This window comes from Natrix helvetica, assembly GCF_964273705.1.
Source record: "Natrix helvetica genome assembly, chromosome: 8".
NCBI classification, from domain to species: domain Eukaryota; kingdom Metazoa; phylum Chordata; class Lepidosauria; order Squamata; family Natricidae; genus Natrix; species Natrix helvetica.
In genome coordinates this window covers 7,065,753-7,093,718 of record NC_138559.1, presented here as the reverse complement: position 1 = coordinate 7,093,718, position 27,966 = coordinate 7,065,753, and the positions used below count along the sequence as shown (strand labels likewise).

Below are 27,966 nucleotides of genomic sequence, written 5' to 3'. Positions count from 1 at the left end.
CCCTGGAGCACCAGTAATAGCCTCCGACCCAATGGCAAGGAAGACAGCCATTACGAGCGATCAAAGTTGAGGCGGCCACACAAGGAATGAGAAGAAAGTGTGGTGGAGTGTCTGGGTGAGAGCGTGAGACTATTGTGAGACTATCTTGTTCTTTGCCCGGTTGCTAGGTGGGTGTGGCCATGGGGCCGTGGCCTAGTCAGGTCCTACACCACAGGGCGTTTTTGCACTCCCCAGGCTCTGGAGTTGTTTCCCGAGCCTCCAGAAGAATGAAAATGGTCTCCCCTGGGCTCTGGAGGCCGGAAACAGGCCAATTTTTGGACTTCTGGTAGGCTTGTTTTTCACCCAGGCTCCAGAGGCTTTCCCTGAACCTCCAGGAGGGTGAAAACGGCCTCCCCTGGGCTCCAGATGCCATCCGGAGGCCCATTTCTGGACTTCCAGTACTTCTGGTAGGCCTATTTTTCACCCTCCCAGAGCCTCCGTGCAGGCCCTGCACTTACCTGGCATGATGAACGAGCCACATGGAGACTCCTGAGAGGGGGTGGGCAGGGTGGCGGGTTCAGATGGTCCTTGTAACTACCGGTTCGGTGAACCAGATTAAAATTAATATCTGGTTTGCCCGAACAGTCTGGACCAGCTGAATCCCACCCCTGAATAAGACCCAGGCTTTAGCACAGGCAGAAGAGCTTAGGTTCAAACCTTGGTACTTCCATTGTAAAAGAGCAAGATGTTGAACCTCTGAGCTGCGGAAGACCTACTGCAAGGTATTTATTTATTTATTTATTTTTCAAGATTTATAGACCGCCCCCTCTCCCCGAAGGGACTCGGGGCGGTGTACAGGCATCTCATTAAAAACAGATACAAAAGATAAATACCCTATACCCTTAAAAGCGAATTAAACCTAAATACAGCTGTACAGAATAATAAAAGTTAAAATCAACTAAAAAGCGTACCCCTAAAAATTTAAAAGTGCAGACTTGAGGGACTAAAATTGGGATTAGGCCAGGCCGGCTAAATTGAACAGGTGGGTTTTAAGCTTCTTACGGAAGGAGCGGAGGTCGGTGGTAAACCATAAACTCAACAATATACATAACTAAAATTGAATTAAATATCCCCTGTACAAATTTATAAAAATTAAAAACTTAAACCTTAAAACCAAACCATAAAATTTAAAAATGCAAACTGAGGTGGGAAAGCTGGAATTAGGCCAGGCTGGCTAGGTGAAACAGGTGAGTTTTGAGTTTCCGGCGGAAGGAGCGGAGGTCCGTAGTCGTTCTAATGTCAGGGGGGAGGTCATTCCAGAGGGTCGGGCCCATCACAGAGAAGGCCCTACTCCTGGGCGTCGCCCGCTGGCATTGCCTAGTGGACGGCACCCGGAGGAGTCCCTCTCTGTGAGAGCGGATCGGCCGAAGGGATGTATGGGGCAGGTAGCTTGATAGACAAATGAACTCCTGTGAAAACAGTTTCCAACATCAGCAGGTCTTAAAGATGCAGGAGTAGAGGATGAGATGGAGCAGCTGGCCATCTGAGAAGCTGCAAAGCAATAGCAATCCATTTTGAGGTAGGGGGAAATCTGGCAAATGTAAGGAATAAATGTTGAATGTGGGAAAGCCCAGCTGAAGGAAGAAGAGAGAAGTAGGAGGGAATGTATCCTCTGGTGGTGAAGTCATCCTGCTTGAGAGTATGTCTTACAAAGCAGTTGTAGAGACAAGGACCAGGGATGCCTCTACTACCTGCTTCTCCCAATTCATGAATCAAAAATAATGTATAACATAAAACACTTAACAACCGTGTTCAACTTTTCTATATCCAGAATCCTTCTTCATTTATAAGTCCCAGGTTGGGATCAATTGTTGCAGTGGTGGGATTCAATTTTTTTTTATTACCAGTTCTGTGGGTATGGCTTGGTGGGCATGGTGTGGCTTGGTGGGCATGGCTTGGTGGGCGTGGCAGGGGAAGGATACTGCAAAATCCCCATTCCCTCCCCACTCCAGGGGAAGGATACTTCAAAATCCCCATTTCCACCCCACTCCAGGGGAAGGATACTTCAAAATCCCCATTGCCTCCCCACCCCACCAACCTGATTTCCAGCTCCATTCTCCTGTGCAGGGCAACAAAAGACGACCCAGCCAATCAGCTGGGACCAGGGAGTGAGTGAATAGATTGGGGGCAGGGCCACCCAGAGGTGGTATTTGCCGGTTCTCCGAACTACTCAAAATTTCTGCTACCAGTTCTCCAGAGCCTGTCACAACTGGCTAAATACCACCTCTGAATTGTTGGCTATACAATGCTGATTTTTTTGGTGTGTGTTTTTTAAAAAAATAATAATAATAGCTAATATGCCAAGAAAAGGACACCTTTGGTTCTTTTCAGTAAGAGAAGTTTTGTGATTCTCTTGCCTGCAAAAGTGCAAAATAACCAAAAGACCCATCAATCATTACATCTTCTTGCTTCTTCTCTTTTTCTTAAAGCAGACACACAATGAAAGAGCAACAGAAAGATAGGGAGAGAAAATACATAAAGATCAGAGGTCGGTTGCTAATTTTTTTACTACTGGTTCGGGCACGCTCCTGCAAGCACACGCAGTGCATGCACAGAAGCGCCTGGGCTGGTGTGCAGAGCCTTCTGCCACCGCTACTACCTGTTCGCCTGATCCACCGCTAGTACCTATTCGCCCAATCCACCGCTACTACCTGTTCACCCAATCCACTGCTACTACCTGTTCGCCCGATCCACCGCTACTACCTGTTCGCCCGATCCATCGCTATTACCTGTTCACCCGATCCACCGCTAGTACCTGTTCACCCAATCCACTGCTACTACCTGTTCGCCTGATCCATCGCTACTACTTGTTTGCCTGATCAACCCCTATTACCTGTTCACCTGATCGAGGCCGAACTGGCAGCAACCCATTTCTGATAAGGATAGAGAAAAAAAATCCCCTGCATTTTCCCAATAGTTTTCATTTTAGAAATTAAAAAAAATAATTTAGAAGGGCTTCCCCCACAAAAAAAGATAACTTTTGGAAAGGTTTTAATAAAGCCTAATAAAGGGAAGGGAAATCCTCCATTTTGGTGAAGATCAGTCTTCACATGGCATTCTTATGCATTGTTAGCTTAAACATGGTTTACGAAATGAACTATTTTCTAAAGAGTTGAAATCCACATATCTTAAAGATGCCAAGTTTGAGAAACACTGGCCTACACTATTAATAGTTGAGAAACATAAGCTGGAGGATGCTATTGTTCATAGCTAGGTTGTCCAAAAGGGACACGGTGACTCAGTGACTAAGATGCTGAGCTTGTTGATCAGAAGGTCGGCAGTTCAGCAGTTTGAATCCCTAGCACTGTTTAACAGAGTGAGCTCCCGTTACTTGTCCCAGCTTCTGCCAACCTAGCAGTTCAAAAGCATGTAAAAATGCAAGTACAAAAATAGGACCACCTTTGATGGGAAGGTAACAGAATTCCGTGCACCTTCGGCGTTGAGTCATGCCGGCCACATGACCACGGAGACATCTTCGGACAGTGCTGGCTCTTCAGCTTAGAAACGGAGTTGAGCACTGCCCCCTAGAGTCAGGAACAACTAGCACATATGTGCGAGGGGAACCGTTACCTTAAAATTAATATATAATTTTCGATCAACATACTTAAATCCACTTTTATTCTATGGTAGAGCCACATCTGAGGTTTTAATAGGTAGGGTACGGCAACTGGCTATGACTCAATCCAGATCTTTATGGAAGAATGCTACTCTGTATTTCTTAAGACCGTGATATATTAGATATCAAGTCATAGTCACTGTTCTGTAAAGAGTATCTCTCTATTTCATTCCTACAAAGCTACCTGGACAAGGTCCACTGAGTTTGGGAGATTTATAAGAGGCTATCTTGAGATTATGTTGGCTTGTTTGTGCACCTTTTTACACTGCAGCATTTGGCCAGATAAAAAGTAGTAGATCACTGTCTTCGGAGGATAGGCTGAAAATAATTCTATATTGATCAACAACCCGGCCTCTGAAATCTTGCACAATTAGTAAACTGTACAAGTTTTTGTAGTCTTGCTTAAAGTCTGGTGAGATTTATTATTATGATTTCCCCAAAGGTGTTTTTTTTTTCCAAAAGGCAACTGAACTTGATTTTTCCTTGCAGAAGTTTTGCTTCTCATCCAAGAAGCTTCTTTGATTTTGAACCTCGAAACCGAAGAAGTTTCTTGGATGAGAAGTGAGGTTCTGATCTAGCCTTCCTGAGACAGTAGAAAAGCACATGCTTAGTCCCAAAACCCCTCTTTTTATTTCTTTTTTAAATATATTTTTATTTTTTTATTTTCAAAACAAACAACACACAGAATCCTCCTTCTTTACATACTGTAGAAAGTGTATCAGTTGTTTATAAAAAACTTTCATGCCTCTTCCACAGTCATCAACCATAATTCATATTCCGCTGCTTATTTCTTCTGTTCTCAAATTTAAATTAACTTTAAGTTTTTTATAGGCAGTCTCTTTTAAAATGACAAAAATTCCTCACCAGCTGGAAACACTTTCTCTTTCCGTATCCTTCCGTTTTGGAGCCACCCCGACTTCATCAGCCTAATGGCTGGATTTTTTGTTGCCAGCTTGAAGAACTTCTCTTGGATTGATCAGGGACTTTGGGATGTCCCTGAAATCAGCAAGATGTATTCTTCCTGTTCATCTTCTCTGTGGGACGGTTTAGGTCTGATTGAAGTATCGGCTGCGGTCTTGGAGCATCGAGACCGCATGTCCATATCGTCGTGACGCTGGCTCCTCCTCCACCCCTCTTTTTATTTCATTGGCTGTGAATTATGTTCATTCACAGCCTGTAATAAGTCACAAATAGTTTGTACAGAGTCCGACAGAAGTCTGCCAAAGTCTTTCGGGATAAGTCTGATAAGCACCCACCTTTATCTCCCTTGAAACACTGCTGAAGACCTAATTGCCAATTAGCTTTGCAAGGCCACACGGAGCACAGAGTCAAAATGGAGATTCAGAGTGTAAACCAACCAGAATGAACAAAGTTGCTTCCTGCAAAGGCTCATGTGCCTTTGCTCTTTCTTTATATCTTATGGGAGGAGCCAATCATCTCCAAGCCTTACTCTCGAGTCACCCCTTTTGTCTTAACTGTTCTTGCCTTCTGGCAGTTCTGCACATGTACTCACTGGGAACAGGCTCCCCTTGTTCCTCTGCCTTGCTGATGTCAGACTCTGGAGGCTCCGCAGGCAGCACATAACTCCCAGATGGCCTTGGCCCCCTCTCTGCCTCCAACACAGAGCCCTCATCTGAGCCTTTCCCAGATTCCAAAACCGGCCCATGTTCCTTCCCAACCTCATCGCTGTCCAACTCTGCTGCTCCGCAGGCTGACGGTGGACCATAACAAGTGAAATATCTTCAAGGAAAAACAAAGTCCAGTTGCCTTTTGAAAAAAATACCTTTGGGATAACCGTGATTTGGATGACTGAGAATCTCCATAGACATTACTATGTTTTGATATACAGTCAGCCAGATATTCAGACTGGATTTGGCATTTTTGTCCCCCTATCAAGTCCTTCCCAAGGGTCTGGGATAGGCAGATATGCACATGTTAAAGGTATTGTTGCAGGATGTAAACTGTTCTTTGCAATGGATGTAATTTTGTCAATGCTGATGGTGTTCAAGTGGTGCTCCAGTTGCTTTGGGATGGTATCCAAGGTGTCTTTTACTATTGGTATTGCCTTCGCTTTCTTTTCTCACAGTCATTCTATTTCCATTTGCAAAATTTCATTATCTTCTTCAGTTCTACTCTACTCTAATCTACGCCACTCCACTCAATTCTATTAATTTCATCCTATCCTATCCCGTTCCATCCCATCCTTCATTCCTTCTATTCTGTTCTGTTCTGTCCCGCCCTGTCCCATCCCATTCCATTCTTCATTCCTTCTGTTCTATTTTGTCCTGTCCTGTCCCATCCCATCCCATCCTTCATTCCTTCTGTCCTGTCCTGTCCTATCCTATCCTATCCTATCCTGCTGTCTCCAGGTGAAGCCACATGTACCATTGTTCCCATGTATGCTATCTGACAATTATCATGGGCCACGTGTCAACCTGTGGCACCACTTTATTATCCCTTATATCAATTCTCAGATTTACTGCTCTTATTAGTACATATCTTAGTGGAGAAAAATCCAACAGAATCAAGTCACTTGGACTACAGCAAGCTTTCTTCAACCTGGACAACTTGAAGATGTGTGGACTTCAACTCCCAGAATTCCCTAGCTAGCACACTGGGTGGGGAGGCACAAAGGCCACTCACCCCCCCCCCCACACCCCTGAATTTATATCTACACATCTTCACTCTTCAGGTTGAGAAATGCTGGACCACAGAATTTGTGAAAACAAAGAAGTAGGGAAGAATTTGAGAACAACACGTTTGTTTTCTGGTTGTTAAATGTTTGGAAACACTCTATCATGGAATCCATTTGTTCCCTCCTCCATATCTTGATGACAGGCCCCAAATGGGGACGAGAAATACAAAAGTTATTTAGCTAGCAATGGAGGTCTTTGAATTCTCCCACGAGAGTCTTACCATCATTTCCCAGTGTTAACATCTGAGCAAAAACACAAACTCGGTTGATGGAATAGGGAGACCCCTGAAACTGCCACAATTGATGATGACGGTTATCTGATTTTGAAGGAGAATAATCTCAGGAAAGCTCAGGACAAATAACTCCCAACTGAGTCTCGGTGTATGTGAGAAAAAAATTAAATAAATAAATCTCCAGCTGCAAACACTTTTCAAGTGTCAGGTTTTCAAACAAGATCTTTATGGGTGAGTAGCTTGAGCCTCGTTGGATGTTGCTGTGCGAATTCACAGCAATTTCTTATTGCACTTCAGCTTTAAAATTACTTTGAAATCATTCCCTAGAGCCCAAGTCAAGAAGAAAACTTAATATATAAAAGGAGAGAGAGAGAGAGAGAGAAGTAGAAAACAAAAACAGGGCATTAAAAAGCCTTTTTTTCCCTGCTAACAAGCATTTATAGCTCCTCTAGCTGAAAACATTTCCTTTATTCTCCTCTACTGAAGGCTAATAATAAACATATTTTATGTGGAAAGGACTCCATGTTGATGCTTCCAGCTCAGACGAGAGAAAGATGCTAGAAGTGTAAAAGCTCCTGGAAAGAAATTCTTGGCCAGATACTAAACTGAGACATGCATAGAAACAGGGCTGCTATTAACTTGTAACTGCACCATACCAGCTCAGGACTTCTGTTTAGTTTTAAACAGGGATTTGCGTACTCTAAGGCAGGGGTGTCTAACTCAAGGCCCGGGGGCCAGATCTGGCCCATGGGGCTCCCCCGGAAGCAGTGAAGGACTGGCCCACGGTGCCTCTGCCAGTGAAAACAGAGCTTGGACTCCATTTTTGGCCATGATGGCTTCCTGCAGCTCTCTGACAGCAAAAATGGAGTGTGTGTGTGTGTGTGTGTGTGTGTGTGTGTGTGAGAGAGAGAGAGAGAGAGAGAGAGAGAGAGAGAGAGAGAGAGAGAGAGAGAGAGAGAGAGAGAACACGAGGAGAAATGTTTCCCCTTTTGCATTTGAGCGACGCAAGAATGGAGAGGAAAGGAGAACTGGAAAGAGGAAAGACAAAGAAAAAGAAGGGAAGATAGCAAGGAAGGAAAAAGAAGGAAAGAGGGGAAGGCAGAAGAAAGGAGAATGAAGAGGGAAGGAAAAAGAAGAAAAAGGCAGGCAGGCAGGAAGGCAGGCAGGAAGGAAGGCAGGTAGGAAGATTATAATGAAAGGGCCCTCCTGAGCTCTGTTTTCACTGGCAGAGGGTTGCAGGAGGCCGTTGCAGCCAAAAACGGAACTCGGGAGCCCGTTTTCACTGGCAGTGACACCGTGGGCCGGTCCTTCGCTGTTTCCAGGGTGGCATTGCAGGCCAAATCTAAGCACCAGCCCCCGGGCCTTGAATTTGACAGCCCTGAACTAAACATACCCATACACTCTTGAAGGGGTCCTTTTGTAAGACAACTATCTGTTGCAGGGGTGGGTTCCTGCCAGTTATAGCCTCTTCTATAGAAGAGGTTCCACAAATCTACAGTGCCGTTTAGAACCGGTTCCAGCTCCCTCCCCCCGTCCGTCTGCACATCATCAAGATGAAGAGCGAGAGGAGGAATTCTGGGAGTTGAAGTCCACAAGCCTTAAAGCTGCCAAGTTTGGACACCCCTGGGTTTTTTTTCTAAAGGGTTAGGGGTGCAAGGGTCTTGTAACTTGACAGCGTGCTTCAAATGCCAGAGTTTCTGAGCCAACATTTTGGTTGCTAAGCAAGAACGTTGTTAAGTGAGTTTCACCACATTTCACAAGTTGGCCACACCCACCCAGTCACATGGCTGGCAAGCCACTCCCACTCAGTCACTTGGCCGACAAGCCACTCCCACAAAGCAGGCCATACCTACAGAAGGGGTTCTAAAAAATTTTGAAACCTACCACTGATCTCTGACTCCAATTTGTTGCCGTAAATTGGAGTCAGGCAGATTCGGAGCCATACACAATTAGGAGCCTTTCCTCGGGAATCAGCCTGTGAAATGCTGCTTGTTTGTCTGATGTCGAGTGATTAGGCCCCCTACATAAAAGAGATGTGATACAAGAAAACAAACACTTGGGCTTTTTCATAACGCTTCCTTCCCTGCTTCGGTGCAGGATCCCAAAGCTGTTTTCTATCTAGCTTTGTTTTCTGTATTGACCGGCATTGATTGCTTCTGCAGCAGGAATGTGTCAGTGTTTTTCAGCCGAGAGTCACCCTCTTGCAGGAGTAATCCACTGGGAGACTGTATGATGGAACAGTGGAGTTTAAAGTGAGCAAAGCACCCTTTTCTTCCTAACTGTCATAGTAGGTGAGAACGACCTTGGGGCAGAAGGAAAGAGGCAGTAGTGGGATTTATTTATTTTTACAACTGGTTCTGTGGTGGTGGCTTGGTGGGTGTGGCAGGGGAAGGATACTGTAATATCTCCATTCCCCCCTCACTCCAGGGGAAGGATACTGTAAAATCTCCATTCTCCCCTCACTCCAGGGGAAGGATACTGTAAAAAGGATACTGAAAAATCCCCATTCCCTCCCTACTAAGGATACTGTAAAATCTCCATTCCCTTCTCACTCCAGGGCAAGGATACTGTAAAATCTCCACTCCCTCCTCACTCCAGGAGAAGGATACTGTAAAATCTCCATTCCCTCCCCACTCCAGGAGAAGGATACTGTAAAATCTCCATTCTCTCCCCACTCCAGGGGAAGGATACTGTAAAATCTCCATTCCCTCCCCACTCCAGGAGAAGGATACTGTAAAATCTCCATTCCCTCCCCACTCCAGGGGAAGGATACTGTAAAATCTCCACTCCCTCCTCACTCCAGGAGAAGGATACTGCAAAATCCCCATTCCCACTCCACTCCAGGGGAAGGATACTGTAAAATCTCCATTCCCTCCCCACTTCAGGGGAAGGATACTATAAAATCTCCATTCCCCACAGGATGTTGGGGAATGGAAGGAATCTCTGACAGGATTCTACTATTCAGTCAGAGATGAAAAAGCTTCTTGGATGAGAAGCGAAATGTCTTCAAAGAAAAAATCAGAAAGTCCAGTTGCCTCCTGAAAAAAGCACCTTTGGGACAACTGTGACCTGGATGACTTAGAATTTCTACGGACTCCGATGTGAAGTGAAAGCAAGAGGATTATTTTCAGTCTTTGGCAACAATATTGGAATAATTTCTGCAAACGTGTGTGTGGGGTAGGGAAGAATCTATCCAGTGGTGGGATTCAAATCGGTTCTCTGCCCTAATGACCAGCTGGATAGTTCACGGCTCAGTGGTCATGTGACCGTGTGGGCGTGACCAACTCAACATCACTCAGGATGATGGGCGTTTCGCCTTAGCTGTTCCGATGGAATGAGGGTTAAGCGGAGAGGCGGTTTCTGTAAGCAGGGCAATAAAGATGAGGTTAAAAACAACACCAGAATGTTTCCTTCCTGCCTTCCTTACAGGATTAGCCCTGTAAAGTGGAGAAAAAGCAAAGGAGATTTCTTCCCGCTACCGGTTCTCCAAACTACTTAGAAAGTTAACAACCGGTTCTCCCGAATAGGTGCGAACTGGCTGAATCCCTCCACTGAATGTATCACTGTCAAAAACTATATTCTTTTCTGTTACATTTGGTCAGGCTTCTCCTAAGTAAATCTGTTTAGGGCTGGGCTGGAAACCCAGTGGTTTGCAGGATCGGCGGTGTGCAATTACGTTTGATAAACTGCAGTAGACAATCTTTCTTTCTATCGTTGCGCAGTGTTAGAAAACTTCCAAGCTAAAACTTTCTATTTTGGTGGATGATTGGTATGACGTGATTGATTATTCTTAAATGGTAGCAGGGGAAAAAAAAAGTAGTTTTAGAATGGTATTGTATCATTGAAGAGCTTTTAGGAACCTTCGTGTATAAATCTTCCCAGTAAATTGATGGTAGGGAGAAATTCTGTCTGGCAAACTAATTAGGCCACTGGCGTATTTCCTGATGAAAAAAGAGCATGGAATAAGCCAGATTCTTTGTGTGCGAGCATTTTCTGCTGTTAATGTGGAAATACCAGCTGCTAATCTTCAAGATGTCAGGAGAGAGCAGATAGCGAAGGATATCAGACTGACCGATTAGTCCTTGAGCTGAAAGCTGCAGTTTTCACTGGATGATTTTTTCAGAGTTTATGCAATGGAAATAGATTCGGGTTATTTTTATTGTGTGTGTGTGTAAACATGTGCATGTGGGATCCAATCTGGGGTGGTGGCTAAGGCGCCAGGCTAAAACTAGGAGATTGTGAGTTCTAGTCTTCTCTTGGCCACAAAGCCACCTGGGTGATCTTGGACCAATTCCTTCCTCTCAGTCTTTCCATGTGTAGGCTTCCCAAGAGCATGAAACAAACTCCTTGTCCTGACAAAAAACCCTTTTATTAATTTACTGTGAATTCTGCTCCTTTACATCCAGCAAAGTCTTAAAGAGGGAGGATTTACAGTCACAGACCTTATCTGGCTTGGAGAGCTGCCAGGCCGATCTCTGCAAAACTTGGCAAGGAGTCTTGGAAAGTCACGAACCAATTAAATGAACTAATTATCTCCTACAAACTCCACTCCCCTGTTGCTTCTCTTTTATTTCCTCTGAGAGGGGCCATTCACCATCTACTTGTGTCCTTACTCCCAAGCCAACCCCTGTTCTTTAGCTGTTTCCTTTGTCTGCCAACTCTGTGCATGCGCACACTGGGAACAGGCTCCAGCTGTTCATCTGCCTCACTGCTGTCTGATTCTGAAGGCAGCTGAGAACTGCCAGACGGCCGTGGCCCCCTCTCTGCCTCTGACACAGAGTCCTCATCAGACTCTTCCCCAGACTCAAGGACTGGCCCATGTCCCCAACCTCCTCACAGGATCAAATGAACCCTGGCAAGACTGAGCAGCTTTGGGCTTTGAGCCCTTCTGGTTCTGGGAGTTTACAAACTTTGGTACTAGATGGGGTTGCATTGCCACAAACTCCATGGGAGGGGGGTTCCCTTGGATTCATGACTTCTTCTTGAAAAACAGCTGGTGGTTGTGGCTAGGAGGGCCTTTGCACAACTTGGTACTGCGAGCCAGTTGCTCTCCTTCCTAGATCAGGAATGTTTTTGTTTAGATGGATGGGTGCAGGGCTGGGTTCCTGCCAGTGTTATTGCTGGTTCACTTCAGGCAGGCCAGATGCATGCTGCATGCGTGTGCGCAGTGGCCTGCAAATTCTTCTGTGCATGCGCAGAACATTGCAAATGGAGTAAAATGGGTGACCAGGGAACCAGTTCGGGGGTGTGGCCAGCCTGCCATCCCTTCAGCGACCCAGTCCCAGTTTCCGCTATCGGTTCGCCTGAACTGGTGCAAATCGGTAGCAATCCACCTCTGGATGGGTGAAATCCACCGTTTTCTAGGGCTAGACTTATGTGGTTGAAATAAAAGTTGAAAAAGTGTGTCAAATAATAGAATCCTGGTGTCGTTCCTTTTCAAATATGTAACAGCTATGTCCCAAATAAAAGCAAATGACTTAACGCCAAAATGTCCAGACCTGAAATGTAAAAATTAAAATCAAGAACTGCTCTCTCATAAGTCTCACAGAGCTTTCAAGAGTGGCTCTTGTCTGTCTCTGGAGAAAGAGGAAGGGGTAGGGAGAAGGAAAGAGGTACAAATTCTACAATCAATCCATCTGAGGAAGTAAGTCAGTAGGGGTGGAAGTACTTGAATGGGTAAGTGCTCATAATTATGCAGTAAATATACCTACTTTGGTGTGGAAACTGCCAAGGGAGGAAGAGCTTAGACTCTTCAAGTGGATGGAACTTAGGAAGCGATTTTATTTTTCACTAGCCATGTATTTATGGGGGGGGGGGGGGTGTTAAATATCCAGACCAAACATAATTTCTAATATTGGATTTTCCCCTTTACCAGAGGGAGCCCCCTTGTGGAATACTGTGAAGCCATTACAATGTCAACTCCACTGTACTGTACAGTAGAATCCATTTTACAGCTGTCCAGTAGAAGCCATTTAAGGCACATCAGGCTGTTTTTTAAGAGAACACCCCCCCGAGGGGTGTTAGGGGTGTGTTACACCTCACAGTATTTGTTTCCAGAGGGTAACTCATCTGTGTACCACGTTTGGTTGAAATTGCTCGAGGCATTCCAGAGTTATGCTGGAACATACACACACACAGCTGTATGTGTATGTGTTTAAAGGTATTGTTCCATAAATTCGATTTGTGTTTTTTTTGGATATATATTTAATTTCTTTTTAACTTTTGGGATGTGTGTTTTTTAATGTTGTACGCCGCGTGAGTCCTTTGGGAGAAGGGCGGCATATAAATCCAATAAAAACAAACAAACAAACAAACAAACACACAGACACAGACACACACACACACACACGGCGCCCAGGAGTAGGGCCTTCTCTGTGATGGGCCCAGCCCTCTGGAATGACCTCCCCCCAGACATCAGGATAATGACCGATCTCCGCTCCTTCCGCACGAAACTCAAGACCCACCTGTTCCAACTAGCCGGCTTGGCTTAACTAGAACCTTCTAACCTCCCTGGCAATTTTAATTATTGTAAATGTAAATTTTGGGGTTTTTTAAATTGTTTTAACTGTCTTAATTTATTGCTATTTATTTTAACCTAGTGGCTTTTCATTTGTATCTGATTTGTTAAACATTGATGTTACCTCCTCCATGCCACACTTGTATATTTGATTTGATTGTACGTCGCCCCGAGTCCCTTTACGGAGAGGGGGCGACTGATAAATCAAATAAATCAAATAAATCAAATAAATAAAATAAAATACACACACACAGTTAGGCCCCTTCTGATGTTATCTTTGTGGCACAGAAGCATTACCGCATGACTCTTTTATGGAGTGACAGAAGTCTCGTGAAATCACCCTGCCATGTACTATGACATGGAGACCGTGGAAATGATGGTGTGGATGAAGAAGAGACCCCTTCATCTTAGTGACAGACCCAGATTGGATCCCGCAACATTATCCTGGGACACCTTTATTTGGATTCATTTGTTATGAGTTTAAATTTCATTCCTAAATGACTCAGTTAGCTCCATAAGCCACCTTCCTCTGCCTTGCTGGCGGAGTTGTCATTCTCATTGGTGCTTCCAAATCTCTTAATGCCCTCTGTGTCTATTTTAAAATAAGGTTTAGAATGTCACATGTCTTTCTGATAGGGTTTGGTAAATATTCAGAGCATAAAGATCAGGATCGGGCATCCATTTTTCCTCCAGTATGTTCCTTTCAGGTCTAACGTAGTGCAGCAGCTGTGCACAAACATTTTGCTATAGATACCGCTGTAGGAGAATGACAAATGACTTTAAAATGTCCTCTCTTCGGTCTTTTTTTTTTTTAATGATGCTAGAAATGCTCGGTTTTAACAGCTCTCTTTAGACTGGGAAGAAATGCATGACCGTTACTGATGCAAGTAAACTTACACCTATGGGAGTGGTGAGAAATGGCAGTGTTATTCCAGAAATGACAGTTATCAAACCCAAGGAATTGTTCTTCCCTCTGGCTTCCATTTCTCCTTCCATGCTCCATTTAGTGCCAGGAAGAAATTATCCTGCATGTAATTTTCTCCTTACATTTTCCTCTGTCGTTCCATTTGACGAAAGGCAATTTGCTTTTTGAAGTTTCGTAGAAGAAGCAGGGAAGCTGCTGGTGACATTTCCATGGATAGAGTGTCGTGTTCTTAAGCTGCTTTAGTGATGAAGGTGACCCACTGCAGGAAGAGGGGGTGGATGAGAGTAATCAGCCTTTTTCTGTGGTTTCCCTTGCTTGGAATAGAATAACAGAGTTGGAAAGGACCTTGGAGGTCTTTTAGTCCAACCCCCTGCTTATGCAGGAAACCCTACACCATTTTAGACAAATTGTTATCTAATCTCTTCTTTAAAACTTCCAGTGTTGGAGAATTCAAAACTTCTGGAGGCAAGTTGTTCCACTAATTAATTGGTCTAGCTGTCAGGAAATTTCTTCTCAGTTCTAGGTTGCATCTCTCCTTGATTAGTTTCCACCCATTGCTTCTTGTTCTACCTTCAGGTGCTTTGGAGAATAGCTTTACTCCCTCTTCTTTATGGCAGCCCCTGAGATATTGGAAGACTGCTGTCAAGTCACCCCTAGTCCTTCTTTTCATTAAACTAGACATTCCCAGTTCCTGCAACCATTCTTCATATGTTTTAGTCTTCTTCTTTACTTCTAAGCACTCATCTTAGACTCAAAGCGGGAATATAGCAATAACAATAGCATTTAGACTTAAATATCAATTCACAGTGCTTTTATAGCCTTCTCTAAGCAATTTACAGAGTCAACCTCTTGCCTTCAACAATTTGGGTCCTTATTTGACCCACCTCGGAAGGATGGAAGGCCGAGTCAACCTTGGGCCTGGTGAGATTTGAACTGCCAAACTGCAGGCTGCCAGCAGGCAGCAGAAGTAGCCTGTAGTACTGCACTCTAACCACTGCGCCACCGTGGCTCATATACTTAATATGATACATATATATATACCTAATACCCTTCCCTCCTCCTATTTTCCCCCCAACAACAATCCCATGAGGAAGGTTGGGCTGAGAGAGAGTGACTAGCCCAAGTTCATCTACTTGGCTTTCATGCCTAAGGTGGAACTAGAACTCACCGTCTCCTGGTGATTGGCTCAAAGTTACCCACTTGGAACTAGAACTTACCATCTCCTGGTTATTAGCTCAATGTCATCCAGCCAGATTTCATGCCTAAGGAAGGACTAGAACTCACCATTTCCTGGCTTCTAGGTCCGTGCCTAACCACGCCATCAAACGGGCACTTTCTCCTTCCTTCGAGATATCTGCTTCATCAGTTTCTTGTCTCATAAATTGGGTGGAGAAATGTGAAATTTTGTCTCACTTCTGCCACTACAATAGAACAAGGCCATTATTTTCAGCCTACTTTATGTAGTCCATTCTTGCCTTTAAGAGATGGAATTGATTAAACCCGGAGGACATAGTGATATCGCCATCAAAGAGGTAGAGTATAAATGTTCTGCCAATTGGCTGTGTTAACATTGAGTTTTTTAAAAGTTGTTTTAAGAGCAAGAGATTCTAATGCAGTGATGGCTAACCTTTTCGTCGTCGCGTGCCGAAAGCCATAATGCAATGCGTGCACAACCCCCCCCCCATGTGCCACACCCCTTTACGTGCACATGTGACCCCCTGTTGTCCCCCCACCCTCACCCCTGTGCATGAGCACATGGACCCCTCTGCTCCCCCTGCCTCCCCGCACATGTGGGTATGACCCCTCCACCCCATTTTGGGCCTAGTAGGCCTTCCTGCAGCCTCCTGGGAGCAAACCCAGACCGCAAGGGGGTCACGCCGCATCTCTCCTTGCCCCGTTTTGGGTGTAGTAGGCCTTGTTGCAGCCTCGTGGGAGCAAAAACAGGCCACAGGCAGCTGTGCCACACCACCTTACCCTCTCGCACATGAGGGGCAGAGATCCAAAAATCAGCTGGCCGACGGGAGTTGCATACACATGTGCAGTGGAGCTGAGCTGGGGTGATGGCTTGTGTGCCCACAGGGAGGGCTCTGCGTGCCACCTGTGGCAGGCATGCCATAGGTTTGCCATCACAGCTCTAATGCATCTATTTTGCATTCTCTTGCTTTCTTTTTCTTTTGCGTTTCTCAACTTTAGCAATTTGAAGATAGGTGGAGATCAACTCCCAGAATTCCCCAGCCAGCATGCTGCCCATCATCAGCCATGCATGCTGGCTGGGGAATTCTGGGAGTTGAAGTCCAGATAAAGAGGAAGCCCAGGTACCAAGGTTGAGAAATTGCTCTCTCTATATGCATACTTCTTGCTCCTGAAAACTACCATTTTGTTGGGGGTCTCTTGGAGTTGAGTGCATCTTATGACCCCAATTCTGATTTGGCAAAAAAGTGTTGTTGTTGTTTTCTTTCTTTTGCTTGGGATGGGACATAGGCAATGGTGGGATTCAAATAATTTAACAACCGGTTCTCTGCCCTAATGATTTCTTCCAACAACCAGTTCACCAAACTGCTCAGAAAGTTAACAACCGTGTTAGATCGGGCAATGAGAAGGCAGACACCGGCTTAACATAACAACAGCTCTTTATTCAGACAGACAAGTATGTACAATCCAGCAACTGTTCTGTCTGACAACAACCCTTTTATAGGGAGCTGTCAGACCTCTTAGCCAATCAGATTAAATCTCTGTTCCCGCCGGAACAGAGGACCAGAGTGGAAACTCTGGTAACTAGTGTTAATATCTAACATGGGATGTTCCTATTGCTTACATAGTCTTTGAGGTAGGTGGGTCTTTGTTTCGCTCTACCAGACCTGCGCAGTTCATTTGGAATCGGTTCTTCAGGCAGGTTGGATGGACCTGTCTGCTCTCCAGCTCCGCTCTGTGGAACCTGCTGGAACTTACCCCAGGCCGCGGCTGGAGTTCCCTGGATTTGCTCGCTAGGAGCTCGCTGTGGGCCTGCAACAAACTCAGATAAGTTTTCCGGTACCCTCGGGTTTCAGCTGGCTGTGGAAGGTGTGAGTGTTTGCTCCTTTTGGGTAGGGCCTTGGCTGTTTTGTGTCGGATTTTCGTCTGGTGCTCTAAGATTGGAGTGGGAGAGGCGACCACAGAGTTGGTCAACATGCCTCCTCCAATTTCTACCATCCTCTAGCTCTAATAGATAAGAGCGAGGCCCGGTGATGCCGATCACCGTAGCAGGAATCCACAGAGTCCTCCCGGCGTAGGTGTGGGCGTATACTGAATCCCCTAAGCTAAAGTTTCGAATCTTGCTTGTGGAGTCTGGGGGCAATGTGGCAGAGTAGTTTGGGTGTAACCGATCTAAGTGGGACCTTAGTCGGCGACCCATGAGAAGCTCACAGGGGCTTGTCCCAGTGGTGGCGCTTGGTGTGATATGTTGGATTAGCAAATAGTGATCAACCCGTGTTTGCCAATCACCCGGGCCCATTCTGGCGAGGGCCTCTTTAGCCGATCGCACCGTTCTCTCCGCCTGACCATTGGAATCCGGATGGAATGACGCGACCAGGGCATGCTGAATTCCCTGACTAGCTAAGTAGGTCTCGAATTGCATGGCCGTGAACTGGGGCCCATTGTCTGAGACCAAGACGTTGGGCAGGCCGCGCGCGGAGAACAGTCTCCGTTGATGACTGCCTCTGCTGTGGTAGAGGTCATCAGGGCTACCTCTTACCATTTCGAATACGCGTCCACAACTATGAGGAACGTTTGGCCATGAACGGGGCCTGCAAAGTCAATGTGCACCCTAGACCAGGGTGCCTGAGGGCGCTCCCATTCCTTAGTGGGGGCCTCTGGGGGAGCTGGTCTGGATTCCTGACATGGAGTGCAGGTAGCCACCCACTCTTCTATCTCCCTGTCCATGTTAGGCCACCAGACGTAGCTCCTAGCCAAGGATTTCATCCTGACGATGCCAGGATGCCCCACATGTAATGCCTTCTATACTGCTTTTCGCAGTTTGCTTGGAACGACCACCTGGTCCCCCCCACAGTAAACAGCCCTTGATTATCGACAACTCATCGCGTTTAGTAAAAAACATTTTAAATTTGGCCCCAACAGGCCCCTTGGACCACCCCCTCCACACCCAGTTCAAAATCTGCTTAATAATAGAGTCCTTAGCCAAAAAACGGGCAACATCATAGGACGAGACAGGTCCAGAGTCCAGGCAATCAATAAGTAGGACCGGTGTCTCGGGAGTGGGGTCAGCCAGCAGTTCAAGTAGGGGACAGTGGCTCAAAGCGTCAGCATGTCCCAACGTGGAGCCAGGGCGGTGAACCAGTTTGTAGGAGTAAGCAGCCAGGAAAACAGTCCACCTGGTCATGCGCGGAGACAAAGAAACTGGGGTAGGTTGGTCCCCAGCCAGCAGCCCTAACAATGGTTTGTGGTCCGTCACAAGTTCGAAGTCTCGGCCGTAAAGGTACTCGTGGAACCTCTTGACTCCTGCTACTGCAGCCAAAGCCCCTCGGTCCATTTGGCTGTAGTTTCTTTCAGCGGAAGACAAGGTTCGTGAGTAGAAAGCAATAGGGGCTTCTGTGCCATTGGGCATGTGGTGACTGAGGACAGCGCCGACGCCAAAAGGGGATGCGTCGCAAGTTAACACCAGTGGCAGGGTCTGGCTGTACTCGACCAGCAGGGAGTCAGCAGTCAGAAGGCGTTTGACCGTGGCAAATGCGGCGGCCTCGGCTCGGCCCCAGGACCATTTGGCGTTCTTGGACAGGAGACGATGCAAAGGCTCAGCGACAGTAGCTTTCTGCTTGAGAAAGATGCTGTAGAAGTTAAGGAGCCCAAGGAATGTCTGCAGCTCAGCCTGATTGCAAGGTGTAGGGGCTTCCTGGATAGCTTTTACTTTTTGTGATGTTGGGTGAATCCCAGAGCCATCAATCATGTATCCCAGAAAGTCTATCCTAGGCACGTTAATTTTGCATTTTTCTTTTTTGAGCCGGAGGCCTTTTTCGCGAATTCTGGTCAAAACAGTCCTAACTCTTTTTAAAAGTTGTGCCTTGTTTTCAGCCGATACCACAATGTCGTCGAAATCGGGGACGACTCCTGGTATCTCCTGCAAAAGCCGTTCCATGACGCTTTGGAACAGTCCAGGGGCGATACTAACTCCGAATTGCAGGTGGTAGCATTTGAATGCACCCCTGTGCGTCACGATGGTTTGAGCCTCCACTGTGGTGCCATCTACAGGCAACTGCTAGTATGCCTGCACCATATCTAATTTTGCAAAAATTTTGCCTGGTCCTAGCGAATGTAGTAGGTGCTGTACAATGGGCACAGGGTAGGCGTTTTGTTGTAGCACATTGTTTATTCTGCATTTATAGTCTGCGCAGATGCGGACTGACCCATCTGGCTTGACCGGGGTCACTATAGGGTTCTCCCAGCATGCATGGTCGACTGGCTCTAGGATCCCCTGGCTCACCAGCTTATCAATTTCCCTATCGATTTTAGGGCAGAGAGCGAAAGGTACTCTCCTGGGTTTGAGCCTGATAGGCGCTATGATAGGTGCTATTAAAAGAGATTGGCATCCCCACATACTTACCGAGACCGGAGTTGAAGACGTCCTCAAACTCCTTAAAAATCGCCTCGGCGGCGCCGTCCTTTACAGAGTTGATTCCGGTGACTTCCAACCCCAGGGCTTCAAACCAATCAAGCCCCAGGAGGCTCTGTAGTGGTGCGCTGGCCACGGTCATGGGAAGCTTGGTGCTGATGTCTTTGAACTGCACTCGGAAGGTGCCTTGGCCCACGATGGGGACTCGGTTCCCCTGGTAGTCATGCAACTTGATGTTTGGAGTGCGAAGATGCCATCTTTTCAGGCTTGGGATGGCTTGCTTCAGGGTCGACCAGGATATGATCGTTAGGGATGATCCAGTGTCGACCTTAAGCTCGAAGGGAGTGTCCTCAATGAGGACTGTGACCTTCAGCTTTTTTGGCGCCTAGTGTGGACTTGCCCTATCGTGGTTTGATAGGTTACCTTAGGTTCTCTCTCTGGGCGCCCTTGAGTTTTCCGCCAGGCCCCTGGGTTGGGCCTCTGTTGGTGGTTTGGATTTGGTTTTGGCTGTCAAGCGGTGGCAGGGAGTTTGCTCCGGCACACTTTGGCAATGTGCCCCTTCTTGTCGCAACACTGACATGTCGCGTACCGAAATCGACAGGTAGACCGGGCATGGTTCCCTCCGCAGCTTGTGAAGGGCAGCAGGCGCGAGTTGAATTGCGCAGGGCGGCAGGCGCTGGTTTTGTGTGGCTACTGCGCATGTGGTAGCTGTCATCATCTTCACTGGCAGAGGGTTCGTGTTCAGCGGCCTCATGATGTACGCGTGTTTGCTTCTGCATGGTTTGTGGCACGTTGTATTGGCACTGTAAAGCTTCCATGGACTTGTCTGCAGCTTCGGACGCCCTGGCTTCATCAAGTGCGATCTGCAGAGACATATTTGATCTGGCTAGCAGACGTCTCTGCAGATTAATGTCCCGCACACCACAGATTAAGGGGTCTAAAATTTGGTCATCCAGGTCACGGAAATCGTAATATGTTGCTGCTTTTCGCAGGGCCGCAACATATTGGTTTATGGATTCTCCCTCCTGTTGGTTCCGCACATTGAATTCATGACGGCGAATGTGCCTTGATGATTTGGGCGCATAGTGAGTTTTTAGAGTCTGTTGCAACGCTGCCCAAGGAACTGTTTGGATCAGAGTTGGCTCCGATAAATCCTTCGCGGTTTCAAAAACCTCTCAGCCTTACTTTTACTTTACTTTATTTCAAACTTTTATACCGCCCCCTCTCCCAAAAGGGACTTGGGCCGCAGTAACCCAGGAAGATGATCTTCTTGCGGGAGTCGGGGACGCCCATAAGGTCATTTGCCTCGAGGAAGCATTCGAACCTTAACATATACGATTCCCAGTGTTCGGCCACCGGGTCATACAGAGTTGGCGGGGCGTGCATGGCAATTCTTGGATGAGGCAATTCGAATTTGCTGCTCAAAATGGTAGCTCGATGCCGCGCCGAAGCTCCAGGCTGGATTTACTCGCTGGATGTCTTGTTGTTTGTTTCTTCACCTATCTGCCTCTCAATCCCATCCTCGTCGCCAGTATTATATCGGGCAATGAGAAGGCAGACACCGGCTTAACGTAACAACAGCTCTTTATTCAGACAGACAAGTATGTACAATCCAGCAACTGTTCGGTCTGACAGCAACCCTTTTATAGGGAGCTGTCAGACCTCTTACCCAATCAGATTAAACCACTGTTCCCGCCGGAACAGAGGACCAGAGTGGAAACTCTGGTAGCTAGTGTTAATATCTAACAAACCGTTTCTCCCAAAGTAGTGCGAACTGGCTGAATCCCACCACTGGACATAGGCTATCTTTTATTAGAATCTTGAAAAACAACCCCATTAAAGAATTAATTAAAAGTATGACAACATTATAGTATTTATAATATTAAAACATTAACAAAGGGAGATTTGATCTTCATCAAGATCAAGGGAGATACTAATACCACTCTATAAAGCCCTAGTAAGACCACACCTAGAGTACTGCATCCAGTTTTGGCCACCACACTATAAAAAAAGATGTGGAGACTCTAGAAAGAGTGCGGAGAAGAGCAACCAGAAGGATTAGGGGACTGGAGGCTAAAACATACAATGAACAGTTGCAGGAACTGGGCATGGCTAGTCTAGTGAAGAGAAGGATCAGGGGAGGCATATAGCAGTATTCCAATATTACAGGGGCTGCCACAGTGAGGAGGGAGTCAAGCTATTCTTCAAAGCACCTGAAGGTCAGACAAGGAACAATGGATGCAAACTGATCCAGGAGAGATTCAACCTGGAAATAAGGAGGAATTTTCTGACAGTGAGAGCAATCAACCCATAGAACAGAAATTGCCTCCAGAATTTGTGGGAGCTTCATCACTGGAAGTTTTGAAGAAGAGACTGGACTGCCATCTGTCAGAAATGGTGTTGTCAGGGTTCCAAATAGCATCCAAAAGTAATCAGAATCCAAGGAAAAGGATTCCTCAAAATTCCAGTTTATTAAGAGAGCCATGTTGGCACATCTGGGAAACTCTGAATCTGAAGGCTTTCTTACCCAGTTGAAAGTTCAAGATCTTTCCTCCACACCCACAAGTCCATCACATGGTCCAATCTCCCACTGCCATGCTGGCAGTTCCACCCACCCAATTCCGCTCAGGTGCAGAGGGACAAAGACAAAGGATGACCTTGGCTTTCTAGAAAGAATTTTGTTATGGCTACATATCATCTAACTCCGTACAATCTTCCCTCCCATTTTCCCACAATAGAAAATGTATAGTAGAATAATAGAAAGTGTGGCAGGTCTAATATCCAAAAGACAAGTTGGCTGCAGACCTGGCAGGTGTGCGGTCTCCTTCTTGGGTGGGGGGGTTGGACTAGATTACCTCAAAGGTCCCTTCCAACTCTGTTAATCTGTTAATAAGACCATAGAATAATCTTGAATAGCAAGATGAAATACCCATTCACACGTGAATTGACTCTGGGTTGGAACATGCTATGTTTCCTTGATTTAGCAGGGGAAAATAAGGCAGAAAAAAAGAAATATTCTACAGCTGCTCTCAGCATTGCTTAGAAAGGCCAGACGCTGGCAGACGAGCTAAGATAGCAGGCTCTGCTCTTTTCAGATCCCAGATGCTAACAATCAAAAGTAGGCAATCCTGGTGAGATCACCAATAATCCAGCCAGATTTCAGCCGTCTCAACTGCAGGATTTGGTGTGATGATTTCAGTTTAGGATTTTATAATCTTATAAGATCGGGGGATCTCAGAAAATCGATAAGGGCAATATCATTTTTTTTATACGTATGTGTATCTTTATGATATATTACACCTCTCTTTTTTCCTGTTGGTTTTTTTTTTTAAGCACACATTGTTGATGTACGCACTTGTGCTTGAGAAGTTTTTGTGTTGTGGCCCACCAGCGGCCAGCAGAGCTGGCAGCAGATTCAGACAATGAGGAGTTTGGGGAGGAACATGGGCCAGTCCTGGAGTCTGGAGAAGGCTCTGAGGAGGGCTCTGTGTCGGAGGCAGAGAGGGGGCCGTCTGACAGTTATCAGCTGCCTTCAAAGTCAGACATCAGGGAGGCAGACGAACAGCTGGGGCCGGTTCCCAGTGTGAGCATGTGCAGAGTTGCCAGACGAAGGGAACAGCTAAAGAACAGGGGTTGACTTGGGAGTAAGGCCACAGGTGGACGATGAATGGCCCCTCCCAGAGGAGATAAAAGAGGAGTGAAAGGGGAGTGGAATTTGCAGGAGACACTTAGTTCATTCCTGCATTCTTGCCAAGGATTGCGGCGTCTGAAAGATATCGGCCTGCCCACTCTCCAAGCCTGATAAAGGTCGGTCATTGTGAACTATCTTGAAAGACTGTGGGAGAGGAAAGACTTTCCTGGAGAGGAATTCACTGTCAATGAAATAAAAGAGGTTTATCGGGACGAGGACTCGGCTTCGTGCTGCTGGGGAAGCCTAGGTCAGAACAGTTTGTTTTAATTTCTGATGTTGTTGCTTGAGTCCCTACAATCTTTGGGGTAGAGGTCAGCTCTGTGAAAAAAAAGGTAGATGAATCATTTGAGGATGGAAGTTTCTGAGTGTGGAAAGACAATCCTCCACGTCCCACTCAGGTCTCTTTTCAGATTCTTGGAAATCCCAGTTCAAAACCAGGCTTCAAAAAAGCAGATTTTCCTGGAGTTTGCCTGCAATTCCTTACTCTGCCTGTAAACTAATCTCCCTGCTTCTTCCTTTTTGTCTTCTCCAGGGTAATGATGAGGAGTCTGTGGATAAGAACAAGTGCTGTACGCTCTGTAACATGTCATTTACCTCAGCGGTGGTGGCTGAGTCACACTATCAAGGGAAAATCCATGCCAAAAGATTAAAACTCTTGCTAGGAGTGCAGCCGACTTTAAAAGCCACCGGTAAGTCCAACGATGCTGGTAAGAAATTATATATAGCTGCCAAATGTTGGAAATGTAATCAGACACCAGGTATTGTACTGACCTAGGCTTCCTGATAAAGCATAAAGCACATGCTTAACCCCCAAAACCCTCTTTTATTTCAACGGCTGTGAATTGTGTTCATTCAAAGCCCGTAATGATTCATAAACAGTCTGTGAAGAGTCTGACAGAAGTCTGCCACAGTCTTTCAGGGTAATGCTGATAAGCACCCATCTTTATCTCCCTTGAAACGCTGCCAGAGACCTAATGGCCAATTAGTTTTGCAAGGCCAAATGGAGCACAGAGTCAAGGAGAGTGTCTCAGAGTTTGAACCGACCAGAACTAACAAAATTGCTTCCTGAAAAGGCTCACATCCATTTGCTCCTCTTTTATGTCTTATGGGAGGGGCCAATCATCTCCAAACCTTACTCCTGAGTCGCCCCTTTTGTCTTAATTGTTCTTGCCTTCTGGCAGCTCTGCACATACGCACACTGGGAACAGGCTCCCGCTCTTCTTCTGCCCCGCTGACTCCAGAGGCTCTGGAAGAAGCACATAACTACCAGATGGCCGTGGCCCATTTCTCGGCCTCTGACACAGAGCCCTCATCAGGACTGGCCCATGTTCCTCCCCAACCCTCCCCACTGTCTGACTCTGCTGCCAGTTCCACAGGCCACCCACAGATCGCAACACCTACCACATGTGATGGACTTGCATGAAATCAAGAAAATATTGGAAGAAAATTCATAATTGGTTTAGAAAAGATGTTTAAGCAAAATATAGATCTGAAACCAGTAATATTTTTGTTGGGTATAATGCTGGAGGGTTATGATAAAGGGACTATATATTTGTGTTTTGCATGTACTGACAGCAGCAAGGATTGTATTTGCACAATATTGGAAAAATGAGAACATTCCATCAGATGAGGATGTAATTCGGAAAATATTAGACTGTGCCAAGATGGATAGATTGACTTTAAAAACAAAAGACAAAGAAGACACAGAATATTACTTGACATGGAATAGAATTTATGAGTGGTTAGAGATAAGAGGTAGAAGTGAGATGAAAAAAGATTAATGCTATGTATGAACTAAATATAAAGGTGGTTTATAATTATAAATATGCTGATATAATTAACAGAATTATGAATAAGCTGATATAAAGAAAAAACTCAACCAAAATTATTCTGTTATATTATTACTATTGTTACCAGTATATGTCTTAATATTTCATTTTGTTTTCTCTTTGTTTTTGTTTTTTTGTAAATGATATACCATGACAATACACTGTATTCGAAATGTTTATGAATTAAAAAGAAAAAGAAATTGTCTACAGTATATGTAGAAGCCAATAAGATATCAATATGCTTTGCTACAACAGCTTTTTCAAAATAACTATGCTGTATAGGGAAGGGTTCCAAATAGCATCCAAAAGTAAATCAGAGTCCAAGGTAAAGTATTGCTCAAAGTTCTAATTTGTTACAAGTTGACATCCGGCTTCACTCACTTCCCGAAAGCGACCTGTGTGGCACAAAGACAATTTGAGTACAGGTATATAATTTAGGGATGTGTTTCTCCCCCAGCCTTGCCTGGATTTTCTGCATGGAATTTTGCTATGAGGCGATCAGCCTGGATATTCCTACTTTTTACCCAAGATGCCTCTGATAAGGGGTAGCCCTTCCACTTGATTAAGTATTGGAGTTGTCACCTGTGCCACCTCGAATCAAGGACTCATTGCACTTCATAATGGGTTTGGCCCCCTATGACCATAAGGCCCGGGGGCTCCCGGGATAGTGGTCTCAGAGTGGATCCAATCACGGGTTTTAAGAGGCTGCTATGGAATGCTGGGTGTATCTTCCCCAACAATCAAGGCAGTTTCAATTGCACTGTGACTGGGTTGATGATCTTTACTATGGGGAATGGTCCCATAAACTTTGGCCCCAGTTTCTCGCTAGGCAGTTTTAATGTCAAATATTTTGTGGAGAGGTAAACCTTCTCTCCCACCTGGAATGGCCGTTGCAGAGCCAGGTGTTTGTCTGCCTGTTTCTTATAGGTTTGTGCCGCTTTAGCCAGTGCCTTTTTGACATTTTCCCAGGTCGCTTTCAGCATCGACATCCAATCAGCCAAGCTGACTGAGGAGGGGGGGGGTCCCTTGGATACTCAGGCATTGGGACAAAATCCATGCCACTCACTACTTTGAACGGTGTGAGTCCTGTGCTACTGTGAATAGCATTATTGTATGCGACCTCAGCAAAAGATAAAAGATCTACCCAATTGGACTGCTGACACCATTGAAAAAGTACTTCTTTCCACAATGCCAATTAAAAACTTCAATGCCATCCCCTTTAAATGGTTTTAAAAGTAGACTGAGCAGGTTCATGGAGAATCTGGCAATGCATGGCTACTAGATACAGGGAGCATCTCTGAAATATTGGCTCTTGTTGTTAGTTGCAAAGTCATGTCCAACCCATTGTGACCCCATGGACAACGTTTCTCCAGGTCTTGCTGTCCTCTACCATCCTCTGGAGTTCATATAAGCTCATTTCTATTGCCTCAGTGATTCCATCCAGCCACGTCATTCTCTGGTATCCCCTTCTTCTTTTGCCCTCCATCATTCCCAGCATGAGGCTCTTCTCCAGGGAGTCCTTCTTCCTTCTCATCAGGTGGCCAAAGTATTTGAATTTCCTCTTCAAGATCTGGCTTTCTAAAGAGTAGTCAGGGTTGATCTCCTCTAGGACTGACCGGTTTGATCATCTTGCAGTCCAAGGGACTCGCAGGAGTCTTCTCCAGCACCACAGTTCAAAGGCCTCCTGTCAGCCTCTATTTTGCTTGCTTGCTATTAGCTGCCATAGTAACGGGGAGGGAGGGGGCTTATGGTATTTGGGGGAGAAATACTTGGTATGGGGGAGTTATCATGAAGGGAATTTTGTTCTCACCATCTTTTCCGCATGCTGATGGCCCTTGTTTGGGCGTGGTCAAGGTCAACCATTTCTGCATTCCAGCTGAATGAGGCCACTTGAAGTTGCACCCCACATGACACCTTTAGGAGTTACAGATTGGACATTGGGTTGGGGTAACTGGGGGGAGGGTCTTGGGTAAACGTTTGATATAACGGGGAAAGCGTTCACGCTTTTTTCCTTCAAATCTTGCTTCACTTTAGCTGTTTTCATTTCATGTCCAGTAAAAAATATCTTTATCTCTACTCAAATGGACTTGAGGGTTTTCTTTTTTGGACACTGAATGAGGCATGCCTGACACTTCCATTCTATGGCGCTCAACCTTTCTTATGATCCAACTCTCACAGCCATCCATTGCAACTGGGAAAACCATAGTCTTGACTAGAGGCACTTTTGTTGGCAGGGTGATGTCTCTGCTTTTTAGTCTGCTGTCTAGATTTCCTTTCCAGGAGCAAGCCTCTTTTAATTTCTTGGCGGCAGTCCCCATCTGCGGTCATCTTGGAGCCCAGGAAAATAAAGCCTTTCACTACCTCTGTGGCTCTTAGGGAAGCAACCATGGAAGGGGGAAAATCACCCTCCCGTCCATATGTGCAGTTTTCCTGGTTGATTTGACAAAGAACACTGGTTTAGTTAGTCATCAGCTGGGACTTGTCTAAAATTCTTCAGTACACCTCCAAGCATTACTGGGTTGTTTGTAGATAATGAAAAATGTCATCTGGCAGATTTTGAGGGCAAGAAAACGAGAACGGCTGATCTATATAACCATCCATCGGGTTTTTTCATTCCAAAAGTAACTCCCATTTGTTTGAAATGTGCTTGTAAATGTGACACTCCTTCCTCTGGCGATGCATAACCAGTTCTGGAACTGCCTTTAGCTCAGTGAATGCATTTATATCTTCTTCCAGCAGCCCACAGAGTAAAATATCATTTTGTTTTTAACTTTTAACAGAGATGTTAGGGGAGGGAGAGAGAAATTCTTCTTCTTTTT

At 45.7% G+C, this 27,966-nt stretch overlaps 1 protein-coding gene across 5 annotated transcripts in view; it reads left to right on the top strand.

Annotated features, from left to right (window-relative positions):
* The window catches only part of ZMAT4 (zinc finger matrin-type 4), a 214,519-nt gene that overhangs the window by 115,638 nt on the left and 70,915 nt on the right, over window positions 1-27,966 (top strand). For all 5 annotated transcript variants that reach the window (XR_014176028.1, XM_081960825.1, XM_081960824.1 and 2 more), the window contains exon 4: window positions 23,851-24,007. Coding sequence is in view for 4 of the 5 variants with exons in the window: in XM_081960825.1 (XP_081816951.1) it covers window positions 23,851-24,007 (157 nt within the window). In the remaining variant the exon portion in view is untranslated. The remainder of the gene's footprint in view (window positions 1-23,850; window positions 24,008-27,966) is intronic.